Raw genomic sequence first — 17,738 nt, forward strand, 5'->3', positions numbered from 1 at the left:
CATTTAAAATTTAATTTTGTTCTCCAGTGAATGAATGAACTAATGAACAAACTTAGAAACTGACTCAGTGCAGCCCAGTGCACTTCAGTCACACTGTTTGAGTATCGCTTCTCCTTGTCGTGCAGCATCAGACCACCAGAGGCTCGTGACGTGCACTCCTCTGCACATCCTCCTCCACGCGGGCTTTCGCTTCACCTCTGAAACTTTTTGGTTGTAGTTTGGAAGTGGGCGGAGATCTCTCTCTCCCTGGCACTTCACCCAATAAACGGAAACCTGTCAGTGATGAATAGGCTGCTGCCGGCGGAGGGCGGAGGTGGTGCTGCGGCTCTGATAACCTGGAAGTCAATTAGCGGAGACCTTTCACCGGTGAGCAGCTCCACACAGCAACAGGTGAGGCAACAGGTTTAGTGTTTTTTTTTTTTTTTTTAATTAGCCAGTCGTATTAAAAATCAAATCGCACGGATCTTCCTCAAGTTGACATGACTCCTTGAACTCATGTGCTGAGGCTTCGTGGCGCCTGATTGTGTTGCATACTTATTGAGTTTTAAACAAAGTGTTGCCTTGCACTCTCACCTCCTCCTCCGCTGCTGCTGCTGCTCAGGATTAAAGATGGAGTGGCGCCAGCAGACCAGTGTCAGCTGTGCAGACGCATTCAACGAGGCTCAACGCTGGATCGAGGTACATGATCCACCTCCATCACTCTTTCTTTCACTTACTTGCTTCATGAAAGGTGCAATGATTTATGCAGCTCTTTATTAATTCTTGTCTAGAGAAACTTCTCGGTTCATCTTTCACTTCCTTGTGAAGATGTTTTATATTCAGCCATTGTTTCATTGAGACTTTAACTTAGTGCATACAGTGGTGTTATTCTATTTTAGATGATTCATAAACCTAAACTGAGGCACCTTTACAGACTTATATTCACATTCAAATTCAAAAATGCCTTGATAAGAGCTCAGGTAAGAGCTCCTCCAGATATACAGATAAAAGTGACTCAGAGCTTCAGAGGGAAATGCACATGGATGAAAAGCAGGTATTTGGATAATGTCCAAAAGAGAAATTGAAAATATGCAACGCAGTGCAAAACATTATGTGGTCTCTTCCTAGGTGAGAATTGATTGTTTTGATTTGTCAGTGCCAACTCTTTGCACATTTGTCGTAGTCATGTGACAGTGCAGGTTTTACAGATGCATCTGTGGAGGATGTGGTTTCATGGCAGTGCTTTTTCTAGGTTGCTGTAGGCTGCCCCAGTGCTAAAGTTATAATCCTTAAATCATAACCAGTGAATATAACTTGTAGACTGTGGGCACTGAATGTTGACCAACTCTAAATGGGACCATTAATGTCAATTGTGCATGAGTGGATCATTATGAGAATTCCTTCCAGAGTTCTCTTGGCAGTGAGCCTGTGCCCATTTCCCCACACTGGTGGATGAAAAGATGGATGAACAGTGTGTGTCTGTGTGTTTGTGTGCATATGTGTATTAGACAGGACATAAGCAAAGCGTGCTGCTCTTAAGGAAATGCTAAATGGTGTCGCCCTCAACTCCTCCTTGTGCCAAATCACAACGGCAATGTGTTATCACCAGTTCCCAGTGTTATAGATTGGAGCATAATAAGCCTACACATACTGTATATTCAAGTGTCCAGGAATTGTTGCTGTTTATCATTATAGCACGGGACCCGCAGCGAGTACACAAACTGTAGATGTTTGCTCAGTGCCGAGTGGAAGCAAGAAGAAATGAGAATGGATTGGCCTCTTTTTATATAATGTGAACAGGCTTTTTAGTTTCTGGTGAAATGGGAGCAGGTGTGTTGGTTTTATATCTGTGCCCATCATCAACTTAACCACACACGATTATTCCTGTATGTAATGCAGTTTTTCTCTCTACCTTGGGCTACAACTAACAATACTTCCCAATAATAGTTAATCCCCTTATTCTGTCAGTCCATCATATTGTATATAAAATGTTACAATGGTGGCTGGCTATAATATTTTGTGATCTTATGTGACACAGCACATCACATCTGAGACTGTGGAACCTGGAAATAATTGTCTAAAAAGTACAAGTTAGATGTGATTGTAATGATGCTTAGAATTTCTTACCAGATGTTGCCTTGTTTGGTGTTTTCAGGTTAGAGAAACTTCCCCTTTAAACACATCAAGTCAAATCAAATCAAATCAAATCATTTGTATGGCACTTTTCATACAATAAGTAGCACAAAGTGCCTCACAGAGGGTAAAAAAACAACAAAGAAAAGCAACAAAAAACCCTCCCACCCTCATGTGAAGGTCTCACCAGAAGTTTTGGAGTCAGAGTTGAAAACACGTTGTTGAAGCTATAGAATCTGTGGTTTCTTGGGGGCAAATGTTTATTTCACCAATTAGATTTTGGTGCAGAGGAACAGACAGTATCTTGACCACATACTGTTTTGTTGTGCGAGTCTGTTTTTGCATTGTTTGTCTGATTCCACTGAGAAACATCCATGCCCAGTGCCCAGTTCTACCAAAAACGAATTGTGATTGTGGATTCCTGGGGGGACTAATTAGTGAGAAGAATAGTCTTTTGGGGCCCTCTGTTAGTTATGGAGCTGAACCTTAATAGCCCCATTTTTATGTCCTCATTACGAAAGCCCTCTTGCCTTCCCATGTAAAACCATTTAGGTTATGTCGTATTCTTTGTTTTGACTGAAAACATCTTTTGGATGTTTGTGTAAATGCTTGTGTACATTCCTTTTGGTTTATCATAACTTATTTCAATCTGGAGCCTTGTTTTCCCAGTTTGTGTTGTTGTAGTTGTGTGTTTATTTATTCATTAATTTTCCTGTCACTGAACAGCTCAGTGTTTTACTGGGAGTGCACAAATGGACCTATTCAGAGTATTTTTAGCCAAGTGTTTGGTTTAATTGTTGAACTCTGTTTCAACCATACTCTGGTTTATGTGCAGTGTCAGGCTAATTTTCATTCTTATAGGTCTTATAGTAGTTATTTTATGTTTGAAAAATAAGTTTGTGTTGGGAAAACTGCAGTGGCAGCATCCTTTCTGTATCTCCTGTTTGGTATTTCTAATAATTGACAAGCTGATCATATATGTAGATACTAACATACACATGGAGGTCAGTTGTAGTACAACACTAAGTTTCCCCAAAGCAAGTATTGGTCAGGGTTGATTGACCTTCAGCTCAAAGACATCATCATAGTATTTGAACATCCTGCTTCACTCCTGTTGTCCACACTAGTAAAAATAACATGTCAGCAAGTTTCAGGTCTGTTTAGTTTTGTTTTGGAGCTTCATGTAAAGCAACAACTTGAAGAAACCTGGAGGAAAGTTAGACTGAACAGTGTCAGGCAAACAAACATGCATTGTAACAATAAAGAAATGCATTGTTCAGTGGATGATCTCTAAATGTGCTATGTTTTTAGGAGGTGACTGGAAAGTCGTTTGGTTGCAATGATTTCCGTGCTGCCTTGGAGAACGGAGTCCTGCTTTGCGAGTGAGTAAAGATGCTCAAACTCTGATTTGATTTTATGACTTTGTTTTGACTTATATTTGTTCTGGCCAAATCATCAAGTAAAACCCTCGTTAGAGTATAGACCATGGGATATAATACATCCATGGTATAGACAAGCTAGTTTGATAGCTTATCTTAACAGCTTAACAGTCCTGAGTGAACCATTTTTGTTGTTGCATATCTTTTAATAATATTATTTCATCATCGTTAAGTTTTCATTTTTATTGATCCCCATACTTGTTAGCTCTCCCTGGGAATGTGACTCTACTATATACTTTATATATTGTATTACTGTAGTTCTCCAATATCTGTATCATAAAACAGATTATTTTTTTTACCTGCCAATGTTTTGTTTTCATTCACAGCCTGATCAACCAGTTGAAACCTGGCATCATCAAGAGACTTAACAGACTCTCCACCCCCATCGCTGGCCTGGTGAGTGATTTTACAGTTGTTACCGTGTGTGTGTGTGTGTGTGTGTGTGTGTTGCTGTATGGCACAGGAGGTGCTTCCTGTACTTTTGTGTGTTCAGCATGCTGAGGACTTGTGTAAATCTTCTACCCTGTAGGTACAGTAGTTGTAATACAGTACCGGTATATAGATTCAAATGTATAAATAGCATTTTAAAAGTCTGTTACCTTGGCATAAACTAATGCAGACATAAAAGAAAACAACACCTTCTAGCCAGGAAGTCTTGACACATTATGTGGTTTCCTGTTAAAGGCACCGAGAGACGGTGTTGCCACAATTTTCTGATCATGAAACTGCATTTCACTGCGACAAACCAACTGCTGAATATGTAGGTCCCCCCCCCCCTCCTCTCCTTGGCATAGATGCAAATGCAGATTTGTATTTTTCCTTCTGGCTATGTTTCGATGGCTTCATACAAGTATAATTGCCAAAACTGCCTTAAGCAACAGCATGGAAAGATCAATTGCAACTATCCATCAGGGACCATTGAATAGACAGAGCCCAACAGTTGTGGTGTTTGTGGTGGTGGGGGGGTTGAGATGCAGACGCAGCAGTGAGTTTGTCAGCCTAAGGGACCGCACTGGTTACTTTGCATATTTAACCTGTTGACTGTAAATTAAATGTCCTTTTACATTACTGCTGGCAGTGGCATGTAACATAGTGATTTATGTAGCTATTTAAATGAGGGCAAAATAAATGTCCTGTTTGAAGTTTGAAGCTAAGATTTTTGACCACTGCTACCTCGGTGTTATTTAGCATCCAACACGGTGGTGAGTCTACAGTGGTTCATGCTAGCTAGCTCATAACTGAGTGAGACAGAGCAAATGGCCAGCGCCTCGGAGAGCGAGTTCAATGTTGTCAGACAAATCAAGTCCAGCTTTATTTGTATTGCTGCGGAAATTCACAACACAAGTCAACACAAGGTGCTTTGTAAACAGGGCAGGTTCAGACCTTCTCAAACTACCAGCAGAACTGAAATCAGCCCCAACTGTAAGCACTTTTAAATTCAGGTTAAAAACATTTCTCTTTTCATGGGCTTATGGCTGAGCTCTTTTTAAGAACTTTAAACTTTGTCTATTTTCTTTTATTTTACTTTTTTTTATTCTTCTTTGCTCCTGCTTTTACCATCATGTGTAGCCATCAGTTTTGCCTGGTAACCAGATGCACCACCTTTTTCTTTTTTTTTTTTTTCGTTTTTGGTTGATGAACAAGATTTCTCATAAGTGATTCCAGGGAATCCAGGTAATGCCGTTTGTGTTGTTTAATGTTGGGGCTTTATGTCAAATCAAATTATGTAAAGGTTGGATGTTGCCTTTTTTTCAGCCCTAATGGTATATCCCAAACAGCATCACACCAGTTTTTCCCCAAGCTTCACCAATTTTCAACTGTCTCATTTTGCTGTTTGTTTTTTTTTTTTTATCTGACTCAAATCTCCAGGACAACGTGAATGTATTCCTGAAGGCCTGTGGGAAACTGGGGCTGAATGAGTCCCAGCTGTTTCATCCAGGAGACCTTCAGGACCTATCTACTCGTGTGACAGTCAGGTACTGCCGTCTTTAACAAGAAGTGTCATGTCAGGTGTTACAAGGTGCTACAAGGTGCTCATGCCACTGCAGAGTAGGACACCTTTCAATCAAGGTTTCCGGTTGCTTATGCAAGGTGGTATGTGATGTGATGTGCGGTAAACTCACTGAGCGTGAGCCGTTCATGGTGTTATACAGTCAGGCATGCAGCTGTAGTGCTGATGCATCAACATCACACATCAGAACAGGGTGAAAAATGTGGTCTCGGTAATTTATGACTGCGGCATCAGTGTCTGTGCCAAATAGATTGAGTGTTTCTGAGGAGAAATCTGAGGCTGCAGTGGGCACCGGCTCGCCAAAACTGGGCAGTTGAAGGTCTAATGAATATTGATTTCTGCTCAGGCCTCAACAACATGAATCCATGAACCCATCCTGCCGCGTGTCAATAGTCCAGGCTGCTGCTGCTGGTGGTGTTGGTTTAATGGTCTAGGGAATGTCTTCTTGGCCCCTTAATACCAATCAATCGTTTGAATGCCACAGCCTGTCGGGAGTATTGGTGCCTCCCTTTTATGGCCTCAATTTACCATCTACTAATGGCTACTTCCAGCTTGATAAAGCACCAGGTCGGAGGGGAAAAGTCGTCTCAATCTGGTTTCATGGACATGAAGTGGGTTCTTTGAGCTTCAGTGGGCTCCTCAGTCACCAGATCTGAGTCCAGTGGAGCACGTTTGGTATGTGGCAGCATCAATGTGCAGCTGACAAATCTATAGAGAGGAAAGGAAGAATCCCATAAAGTGCTGGTTGGATGTATGTATTTAAAAAGCTTAACGCCTTTAGATCGGTGGGTTCGATTTTAAAACTCCCACCATTATGCATCATCAGCTGATCAATTGCAGTTGCATCACTTGCATTGACATTTATACCCACGATGTCTGAAGTACATTTTCTGTATTGACTGCATTGAAGACATTTAACAGTGAGATTTTTTTTTTTTTTTTTACTGCAGAGCCTGCTCCGAAAGAAGGTTTATAGGTTTCTGCGCGAGTCTCATAGCTGCTTTGCATTTATAAAGATAAGAGCTTGGCTTGACAAGCTGCTACTCTGAGTTGATTGCCTGTTCTCTATAAATTCTGATAAGCAGCTGATTAGTGAGGCATTGCAAATGAGAAGTCTTCAAATGTCAGTCTATTCTCTTTCCCTTCCAACAGCTCGCTATCGTTTTACTGTACATGTCAGTGGAGACTTGTGATGTAACTGTATGTGCAGTCACATTGTAAATTGAAGTCTAATTTCTGATTCCTCTTGTATTTTAGGCGAGACGAAGGCAACAGAAGGCTCAAAAATGTAAGTTTGACCAGGATCTCTTCTCCTTTTATTCTCCTCCTCAACTTCTTTCTACTTTTTTTCTCTGCTTTTTTCTTATATTTTTCCATTCCTTCTCTTTGCCAATGAGTTTTTAACCCCCTAAGGCAACGCTGCCCTGCTCTTGAAGTAACAGACAGCTAACAGCAGAGAGAGAAAGTCAGTAGTTAAAATCTCATTTATCAACCCAATTACCAGTAGCTGTAGCACATAAGTTCCAGCTCTTGATGCTGGTGCCAACACGCCACCAGAGTCGAGACTCATCCAGAACCAGAGTGATGGTGGTCAAAGGCTTTTTTTTTTTTTTTTTTTTTAGCTGATTTGAGTTTGGGGCTCGTCCCAGTAATCTGGCATTTAACCTCCCACAGCATGTGCCAAAATGCAGTCTTCTGTTTTGTCTCATGCCTTGAACTGTGTCCATCACATTTACAAAAAGTCAGTGTGTGTGGTTTGAGTGTGTAACATGTGAATACTGTACATATATACACGCTTGTGTGCACTGCAGGTATTTTACATGTTCTGCAGCTCATGGGGTTGTTTGGTTATCTAGGAAGCCTCATTTGAATCACACAATAGCTGACAACCCGGGCTCAGTAATGAGGCTGTTTGTCAGAGCGCTCTTTCTTTGAGGTGGGTGCAGCGTTTTTATTTGAATTAACCAATTAGGGTCAATTTGCAGCCATTGAACTTCACTCAGTTCCACTCGGCTTTCCAACCAAATACACAGATAACAGTTACTCATACTGTATGTAGAAGTTGCAAAACATTGATGTGAATTAGGGCTGAAGTAATTACCATAATAAAGACATGTATGGTAAATAACACCATTACTGTATGGAAAGTGATGCATATAATGTCCTGTTGCATGCAGTGTGGTGATTTGCAGGCATGAAGTAGATTTTTTTTTTTAATGAGAAATGTTGATAAATGTGAGAAAAGAAAACTTTTAATTTGAAATAACAACCTACTTAATTTCCTGATTTCCTAAGCAGAACCAGTACTGTCTGGTGGGTTTAGAGGGGCAATGAAATTTATTGTGGGAAAAAGAATGTGGAACAAATATTTTATCTTTCTTTTTCTTGTTTCCATCATCATTTGAGGCCAAAATCATCAAAAACAACATTTAATCGCTCAGCTCTACCTCCCGTCCATCTAGCATTTTCGTGTAAAGAAAGTGAGAGGGAACCCTTTGTTAAATAATATTTCTTTTCTAAATTGACTTTAATGCCTGGATCATTTCTGTATTCAGTAACTGCTGTGGATTGACTGACTGGTGGGGTATCTGCTACAGAGACTGATCAGGCATAATGAGGAATCCATACAGAGATGTTTATCACCGCTTGCAATCCTCATCGTTTTCATTTAGCTTTCATTGCGGGATCAAATATTTAGCTATTTAAATAATCTCTGGGCATTATATAGGTTTCTTTTCTTTTTTATTAATATGCAGGTTGCTGTACGACGACTTTGTACAAATGGAGAAATTCTGACACGTAATGTTGTGGATTTCCCTTTGCAACACACAGGCTGCTGCTCTGGCAGGGAGAAACAAAAAACAGTCTGTCAAAATATCCCTGGCCTCAGGGCAAATGAGAAATAAACTGTGTCCAAAATGTTTTGTTTGTTGCAATAAAAAAAACAACATTTAATTGTTAGGCAGCGAGCAAGGGTCTGTGAAATAGGGGCTCCTTCCTGTTTTATACTGCCAGTCGCCTGTTGGTAGTATCCTGCACCACAGTGTTTTATGCTGTGTTACGAAGACCATGCTGTTTTCCTTGTGGCTGATGTTGCAAGAAAAGTAAATCATATGCTGTGGTGTAGGAAGATGGAGAGAAACAAACCAATTGTGCTTTTTTTTTGGATGTACTAGTGTGTTGGGTCTAGGGGTGGCAGTGTGAGTCTGTCTGCTACTCTGGTCCAGTTGTTAGTGGATGGATTGACTCAGCATTTGGAGCGGCCATTGGATGGATCCCAGAGAATCGGTTGTAACAATACCGTCCTCCCCTGACTTTGTCCTTTAGCACCGCAATGAGGTTGATATTTGAGATATTTGAGTCTGATACAGTCGCTCAGGAATGAATGTAAACACTTCAGTGATCCTCAGACTTTTCATCATCAGCTCAGCACCAGTAAAACAAATCAAATCCTCATTAGCCTCAGTTGCACTCCTGCATGATATTCTGCAAATAAGCATTAAAAACAAGCACACAAACTAAGGTGATCAACATAAACCTGCTTGATATCATGTTTTATAGTTGGCATGCTGATATTGGGTGGTGGGTCTGAGCTGTGTTTTTGTTTTTAGCAGCAGGTTGTCTTATTGTTTGTCTTCTGAGGACAGAGCTGCTCAGCTTTTTCTCCCAGGCCTTTCACAGTACTGTATACTGTCTTTTCCCATTCAATGAGAAGAGAATGTCACCAGGCACAGATTGAGGGGAGGGGTCTCCAAAGTTATGGTCACACAAGGCAGCACTTTACTGCTTTCTTTTGAATGAGGTGGAAAAGAGACTTATTGTGTCTTTGCCAGTTGCATTTTCAGTATGTTTTTAGGTGGAAAGAGAAGCCATTTTAGCACTGGTTCTTAGAATTTATGTCTTCTCACATCTTTTTACTACATTATTTGAAAATTCATTTTTTTTAATCATACTCCTTTTCTCACCCTAGTGCTGATCCTAAATCATAATCTGCAGAAATTGTAAAAGAATGGATCCAGATTCTTTGTTGTAATCCCAGTTCTTGTCTTTGCTCTTTCTCAGGTTCTGATCACCATCTACTGGTTGGGCAGGAAAGCTCACCTGGATGCCTTTTACAATGGTCCTCAGCTCAACTTCAAGGCCTTTGAGGGGCTGTTAGGTTTGGCCTTGTCCAAAGTAAGCTGCTCTCAAAGGCTTTTCACAGTTTGCACTTCCTTTTTTTTTTTTATTTATTTATCTCATCCTGCGTCCTCATTAACCTTGTCTTCTTAAACCCAGGCTCTGGATGAGGGAGGTGTGTTTGTGAAAGACGGCGGGGACAGAGAGTGCTGGTATGCAGAGAGGGAGGAGTGTCGGCGCGCGGGGCCGAGCTATAAGAGGGACAACTCTGTGGACAGTGTGGACTCTTTGGACTCCCGGGCCCTCCGCCAAAACAGTGAAGGTACACGTTCTTATTCAGATGAGCCCTTTTCTAGTGAACAGATGGTGCACACCACACCCTGTTCAGGCGCTACTCATGCATTTGTGCACAGACTTTAAACGCTGGTGCCAGTAGTGTCACCTTTTTTTTTTTTACCTTACCACCTTTTTTTGTGTGTTGAGCTTTCCTTTTATTTTCAGTTTGAGCTTCTGCTCTTTGAGCCCGTTACTGTTCAGACTAAGCCTGTTTGTATTTCTTATAATCTTATGAAACCTGCTTTTTCAGCCTTTGCTCATCCCAAAAGAGTAGTCCATCCCATAGTACTGTCAAACTACAGAAAAAAGAAAAAAATAGAAATATGCCACCACGCTACGGCGGTGGACCATTTTACTTTTATTAGATCAACTATCTAGAAGCTGCTGATCCCCCTTATATCATTGTGTCATCTCTGTGCACTCTGTGTTGGGTGTCAGAGGACGTCAGTGATGGATTGTGGCAAGTTCCACACGGTGGTGATGAAAGTGTGTGAGTGGGTGTGATGGGAGAGGGTAAAATACTTGGCATGAATCTCCCTAAAGACTGTCTGTCGACTCGGTCTCCCACTAAATGTTCTTTGTTATTCTCTGATGTCTCGGCTTTTATTTCAACCATAAGGTGTTCAGTCGGTTTTCTTTTCTGTTTTTTAGTTTATTACAGCCTTTTGTTTCTTGTCTTTTCCTTCCTCTCTCAAACTTTTCTGCGGCTCATTTTGTGTTTTTTGTCTGTGTGATCTGCAGGCTGTGGCAGTGACGCAGAAGCCGAGCAGGTCTTCAGGATGGAGACCGCGCGCTCCTCTTCCTCTCTTCATCAAAACAAAGGTTATGTACCGCCGCCGCTCCTACGGAGGAAACAAGGCCGGGAGGAGAATGGAACGGGCTGTGTCAGTCCGCTGTCCAGGTACTGCAAACACAGCCACTACTGCAATACTGAGTACACTTCACACACTGAGACTAATTCACTCATCCAGAACTGACTCTTTACGTACATCTTCAACAACAAAAACATCAAAATAACAACATAAACATGGAACTTGGACATACTTGAAAAAATGATGTTAGTTCTGCTTTCAGTCACACAAATACAGAATAATTGTATGTTGTTGACAGAGGCTGTGATTTGCTTGGGGCTTATTTTGGAAAACACTTCACCTTCCCACAAATGACTTCACATATGCTCTGCTCTCAGACATTTTGTACTAATTGACTAATTTGCAGTTGAGTACGTTTTCATTCACTCTAGGCTCTAAGCCATACGTAGAAAAAGTCATCGCACTTTTCTCCTTTTTCAGCTATTAAAGTCTCGCTTCATTTCTCCGCTGCTGGATTTGGCAGCGACTGTCGAACCAGAGTGGCTGAGTGTACTTTTCTCTCTCTCTCTCTCTCTGTCTCTCTCTCTCTCTCTATTGAACTTGTTCTTGTTGTCCTTATTATTTAAGGTTTTAAAGTTTCTTTTTCTAAGATAAAAAGTTGGTATTAGGAAGTTAGTGTGAAGGCAGCTTGGAGAGCATGTGCATCTTTTAAACAACAATCTTCAAAAGGTTTTCAAACTTTTTTTTTTTTTTTAACTCTTTATTTTCATATTTTAGTACAGGAAGTTTAAACAAAAGACAAATACAAAACATTGAACTATTACCCATATTCAAGTTCCGAGTGTGATCAGTAAATCCAAAAGACAAAATGTCATACCCAGTACATGCAGACAGTCTCACTCATAGAGGCCATATAGGTTTGCCATTTCTGCCATTGTTTTTCACTTAGATCTTTTTGGAGTCTGAGTAAGTCATTTGCAAAAGGTTTTCAAACTTAATATTGAAAAAAACCTATATATTAAAATGTTTTTATTGGCTTTTGATGATGATTGAAACTGCAAACACAGAATACAGTCGACAAGACCACAAACAGCATCACCAAGATGCAACAATAATGGCATAAAACATATATTTTTAGAATACAAATTCTATTGTCTTACAGAGATGGTGAGTGAATTTCTCCAGCAGTAGTAAGTAGTTCATAAATGGCTGCCAGACCTTGTAAAATCTCTGGGTTTATCCTCTAAATATTGAAAAACCTAAACTAATTAATTCTGTCTGAGGTTTTTGAAACCCAAATGCGTCCAACTGCTGTGTCCTCTCGCCAGTGACTTTATCCATTTCACCTATAGTCGCCATAGTAACAATAAATTTGGATGCCGTGTTTGGGCTAGCAGCAGATTTCCGTGGCAGCTCACCACAGGGGTCAGTTTGGCCGGCAGCTCGCTGCGCCCACATGGCAGCAGAGCTACAACTGTCAGAACAGACCATCATCAGTGCCGGGTCAGATAAGTGCCCAACAAATGACAAGCAACTCTTTTCAGCAGTAGATGACGGTATACATTATTAATGTGGCAGGCCAGTGTGTTGGCAGTAAGCTCTGGTCTAATCCTACTTGTCAATTCAGCATGAAGCTGCTGTGTGAAGAACTGTGGACGTTGCTCTGCTCCGCTGGTATTTAATCACACAACCTACGACTCAACTCCTCATGTTGTGGGTCTGACTGTGCGTCGCGTTGTGCAGCACTGAAAAATTGTGAGCAGTTTTGCTCACCGACCCTCAGCAACTGCAGCTGCACTGCTGAGCTTTGGAAAATGGAGAAGTAGGATTGTGTTTATGCTTTCAGAATGTTTCCAGGGAATGTTTGGAAACCAAAAGTATGCATAATGTTTTTAGAAAAATGTATAAATAAAATGCAAATATCTAAACAAATTAAATCGACCAACTCACAGCATTTTCTATCTGAAAAAATTACAGAGGTCCAGTACAGTAGCCCTAATTTAACCCACATACCTGCAAATAGGAGAATTACAGGATTTCCTCTGCATGCATCATGCAGCCTGATTTATGCATGGAACAAAATTGCAAGGTTAAAATGTTAAGTTACAATACAAGATACAATTATGTTGCATATTAAGTATTTTATTTTATTTTTTAATGAACACACTGGCAACACTAAACCAAAAAAAGCTGAGCTAAAAACTGTTTTAAAAGATGCTGAATGTGCTAACCTGTATCTTTTAAAATAAAGGTCTGTGCTTTAACAGTTAACATCACTCTACTACCTCAAGGAAAGAGGCTTCATCAGTTCCAGTCTCAGCCTGGTCAGATGCAAACATGAACTGATGAAGCCTCTTGGATGAGAGGTGAAACGTCTTCCTAGACAAATAACCAAGTCCAGTTGCATTCGATTTAAATTTCCTTGAGATAACTATGACCTGGACAAATGAGAATATTCACAGGTTTATCACTCTACTCTGCTTAAAAACAAGAAAAATGCTTTGTTACCTCATCCTCAAAAAGGATGAATTTTCATTAATCATGACTCACACAGCTACGAGATACTGTGTTCCTGTTTTTTGTAAAACTACCACCACCATCAGCTGTGAATGAACATGGCTGTGGGTATTTGCTGCTCTTTGCTGCAGCGCTGAAGATGCCCCTCAGCCTCATCTGGCTCTCACCTCTCCTGAGTACACCTTCGATGAAGAGCTTTTCCAGCGGGCTCTCTGCGAGGAAGACTCGGAGGACGATTACACCGAGGCGGATCCCGTCCTTGATGACTTGTATTTCCGGCGAGTGCAGCAGACTCTCCATCAGACATCCATCAACTCCAACTACGATCGCTTCTTACCCCAATTCTGGACGCCTGAAGAGGAGATGCGTGTGCGCACCATCTACCTCGGCTCTCAGAGAAGACCCTGGTACCGTATGATGCAAGGATTAAGGTCTGTCGGCTGCTCTGTGATGCACGGCAATGCTAAAAGCGCAAATGCATTTACTTACTAAATTAATCCAAGGCAAAGCTGAAACTGCTGCTTTGTTTTGTTTAACGTCTTAAGTTGTTGATTCACACCATCAGCTGGTTTGCAGTTTGCAGAGTTACTCACTTGATTAAAATGTAACATGAAACTTTAAACAGTTTGTGTGTTGTGCTAAGATAACCTGCTGTTTGATGTGATTTGATCTGATTTTTGTTTTTGGCTGTAACATTAGTTTATAAATCCAGCTTAACTACTCAACACTAAGCAAACTTAATTCTAGTTTGCTGCATGTAGGGGATTAGCTAGTGCTACTGACACTTAAAGGGATAGTTCAACATTTTGGCAAATTGGCCCATTGCCATAATCCCTATAGTCATAGCAGTAGGTTCGTTACCTTTATTTGTCGGTGCAAGCTATTTTTAGAACGGCGGAGCAGAGCCGTGAGCTGCTCAGAGCTACGCTACGGAGGTGTAGCCGACGTCATATCTGGCCCTCTGCGTTGTGTTTCTCACGACCTGCCCTAGGTGGGGTTCGATCCTATGACCTCCCGCACCGGAGGCGACGATGCTAACCTCTTCGCCAAGAGGTTGACAACCACTTGGCAAGTTGGTTAGCACGTCCTTTATGGGTGGAGTGAGTGCACATCCGTTACAGAGGCTCATGGGATTTCTTGGTTTCCCTCATCAAACTCATCAAATACACAATCCAACAACTCTAAAACCCGTAACGTTCTGTTATTATCTCATAGCGTGGTGAATGTGCAGGTCACAACTTGTCCACCAGAGCGTTTTGGAGTTGTTGGATTGTGTATTTGATGAGTTTGATGAGGGAAATCCCATGAGCCTCCGTAGCGTAGCTCTGAGCAGCTCACGGCTCTGCTCTGCCGTTCTAAAAATAGCTTGCACCGACAATTAAAAGTAACAAACCTACTGCTATGACTATAGTGATTATGGCAATGGGCCAATTTGCCAAAATGTTGAACTATCCCTTTAAAGATGACAACTAAGACATCGATATCTTGCTAAATGTTTTATCCTCTGTTTTTTGTCAGTCTCTGTTTTCATCACCATGTTGTGCTCATTTCATACATGTTCTCTCACTTGTCTTTGACTGCAGCCTTAAAGCTCTCCGCTCGTCTGACAAAGAGTTCGACCTCGACTTCATTTCTTGGCTCGTGACATCTGCTACTGTGCAACACCGCTCTGCCCCATCTGGAGCGCCTCAAACCCGTCACTGAGCCCCCCACCTCCCCCTTCCCCAGCCTGAACATGCACTCCTGTCCCGAGGACCCAGAACTAACGCACACACGGTCCCAAACGCTACAAACATCACACACTGTATAGGCTGCACTCATTATCTAATCATGTACCACAGTGGCGAACAGCACCTGTTCCATTTGCATTTGCAAATCTCTAATGCACCCGAGAAAGCGGGAAACATTTAGCCAAAGATGCAAATTTTTTCACTGTTCGTCAAATGGATGTTTTATGAAGTTATCAGGCAAATTAAATGTGCTAAGCACCGTGTGTTTTATCTGGCATTTACTCAGGCACTTTTTTTATAGTGCTGATGGTGTGAGGACTTTTTGACAGCATCATGCTGAGTGACTCATTAGCTCATAATGTTTAAACAGATGACTCATGCACTGTGTCATACTTTGATATTCATAATAGATTCATGTTATTTATAACACCGTTTGTGCCAGGCAGCGCTAATGTTTTCCAGTTTCCTCCCAGTGCTGTGATGTGTTTTGCTGTGGAATAATACATGTGTTGTAGTGGGTCAATAAACAAACTAAAATACAGTGCAACATGTGAATTTGTGCATTCTTTTGTTTCCAAGATCTTTTGTGCGAGTGTGTTTTTAGGTTTTCATTACATCTGTTGTGTTGAAGCCATATTCATTACATCTGTCAAATAACAGTGCATGCCTCCTCTCTACATAATGTTTCTAGTTCACCCACTTGTTCATTCCTGGCTTACACCATTTGTTACTCATTCTGTCAGACTTTTATATTTAGTGCAGTGATGGCAGTCATCCATCCTCATGTCTGTGTCTTTGGTTCTGTAGAGGAAATCAAAACCAGGTCAGGCCTGAGAGACCAGTCCAGGTCAACCCTGGCTGGATCTGGTAAGTCCACCCGTTTCAGACATAAAGTCGGAGCAACGGCGTGTGCGAGCGCTCCGATCACGGCTGCTTCCTCGCTGCTTCACGTGTGTCTGCTTTGGTTTGTATTCAGCTTTAGCTACAAAGTGATTTTTTGCTGCCAACGGCACTTGCTTGTTCCTGAAGATGGAGCGCTCAGTACGCCTCCCACCGCTAATATTCTGGGCAGAAACTTGTCAGAGGAATTTACGACACACTACAGGATTGTTTTTTGATCCTGCCATCACATTATGTCATCGTTTTTGATATACCACCCACTAAATGCTGCTGTAAGTTATATTGAATGGCGTGTGTGACATCCTCTGTTGCCCACAGCGGCACCATTACTTTGTTACAAGTCGAGTCTGTTGTGTTATACAGACAGCAACATCTGTCACGATTTATACTGCTGTGTTATTTGACTTGTTTGCTTCTGTGCAGCTCGCACTTGAGTAAGGATTCTGTTGTTTGAATGCAGAATGTGCCGTGTCTTGGCTGTTGATACTGTTCGTGTGTGTGTGTGTGTGTGTGTGTGTGTGTGTGTGCTGGCAATTGAGTGCACATAGAAGTTAGTTGGCATGTGCATCATGCTTTTCCTGCTACATGCTCTTCTAAAGTGACACTTTCATGCCACATAAAGCAGCGGTGTTGTAAATACCATCTTTGTTTACTTTGTATATCCATTATTCATTTCCATGTCCTGTCTCTGTGTCTGTCTGTCTGAACCAGGAGTAAATCACTCAGCGACATCCCGATGGTGTACCCAGTGCGTAAATTTCCCAGTGAGGATGGCGCTCGTGATGTGGGCCGGGACACTTACACAGTAAGAGGCTGGAGGAGCGGCGTCGCTGTCAAAGACAGTGAAGCTCAGTGGCAGGATGTAAGTCTAGATAACTGACTGTAACGGCCCATTTATGGAGCTTCTGCTCATACAGCAGGGAAAATAAGTATTGAACGCGTCAATAGACTTGCATGGTGAGCATGCATAGAGGCCATGGTGGTTAAATGCATTACTCATTGTTAGTTTTTTTTTACTGTGTATATATATAACTGTACCTGCTAATTGCAGGTCTGTCTACAGCTCTCTGTCAGTGATCCTCAGCTCTTGGACTCTTCTTAGTTTTCTTTTGACTCTGTCAGAAATCTTGTGAGGACCTGGTTGTGGCCAGTTTATGGTGAAATGTTCTTTTTAGTTTCAGATTAATGGCACTAACTGATAAAACGGTGCATTCAGACACGTCTGTAACCGATGCCATCAGTCTGTTCTGCAACATCAGTTTCGAAGGTCTTGAGAAGCTCTTTGCTTTTCCCCATCATGAGACGCCTCGTGTGACACCTTGGTGATGAGAAACCTTTACATAGGCATCAGTTTGGACTAAACCATCTGATATTACTTTGCACTGATAGGAGACAGGATTACTTTCTAAATACTGACAGACTCCAGCTGCTTTCTTGATTTTCCTTCTTTACCTTTTTGCACCTCTTTTTCTTCATGTGTTCAATACTTATTCCCTGTGTCATTTCACTAGAAATAGATTTTATGAGAAAAATGTTGACGGGTTCAATACTTATTTTCCCGCTGTACTGTATCTCACTGACATGAGCAGAGAGTTTTCCATTTTTCATTTGCGTCCTCGTGGAACTAAAGTTTTGTCCTAGTCTGAACATTAAAGTAAGGCCAAGAATAAACACCATCTGAAGTTCAGCGTCTTTTCAATTACATTTTCCGAGGTCAAGCCTCCTGTGCAATCAGTCTAAAGAAAGTGTCTTTAATCCTTAA

At 41.4% G+C, this 17,738-nt stretch overlaps 1 protein-coding gene across 5 annotated transcripts in view; it reads left to right on the forward strand.

Moving 5' to 3' along the window:
• The first annotated feature begins 216 nt into the window (after positions 1-216).
• The window catches only part of lmo7b (LIM domain 7b), a 32,021-nt gene continuing 14,499 nt past the window's right edge, over positions 217-17,738 (forward strand). For 3 of the 5 annotated variants that reach the window (XM_085806133.1, XM_085806131.1, XM_085806135.1), the window contains exons 1-10: positions 565-678; positions 3,424-3,494; positions 3,878-3,947; positions 5,421-5,527; positions 6,820-6,850; positions 9,625-9,738; positions 9,841-10,003; positions 10,759-10,918; positions 15,884-15,943; positions 16,688-16,838. In XM_085806133.1, coding sequence (XP_085662259.1) covers positions 610-678; positions 3,424-3,494; positions 3,878-3,947; positions 5,421-5,527; positions 6,820-6,850; positions 9,625-9,738; positions 9,841-10,003; positions 10,759-10,918; positions 15,884-15,943; positions 16,688-16,838 — 996 coding nt within the window. In that variant the 5' untranslated portion in view covers positions 565-609. Of the gene's footprint in view, positions 391-564; positions 679-3,423; positions 3,495-3,877; positions 3,948-5,420; positions 5,528-6,819; positions 6,851-9,624; positions 9,739-9,840; positions 10,004-10,758; positions 10,919-15,883; positions 15,944-16,687; positions 16,839-17,738 lie in introns of those variants that run through there. The other 2 variants (XM_085806134.1, XM_085806132.1) reach the window with 2 other exon arrangements.

This window comes from Trachurus japonicus, chromosome 3 (assembly GCF_045865225.1).
Source record: "Trachurus japonicus isolate A0001 chromosome 3, Traja_1.0".
Taxonomy (NCBI): domain Eukaryota; kingdom Metazoa; phylum Chordata; class Actinopteri; order Carangiformes; family Carangidae; genus Trachurus; species Trachurus japonicus.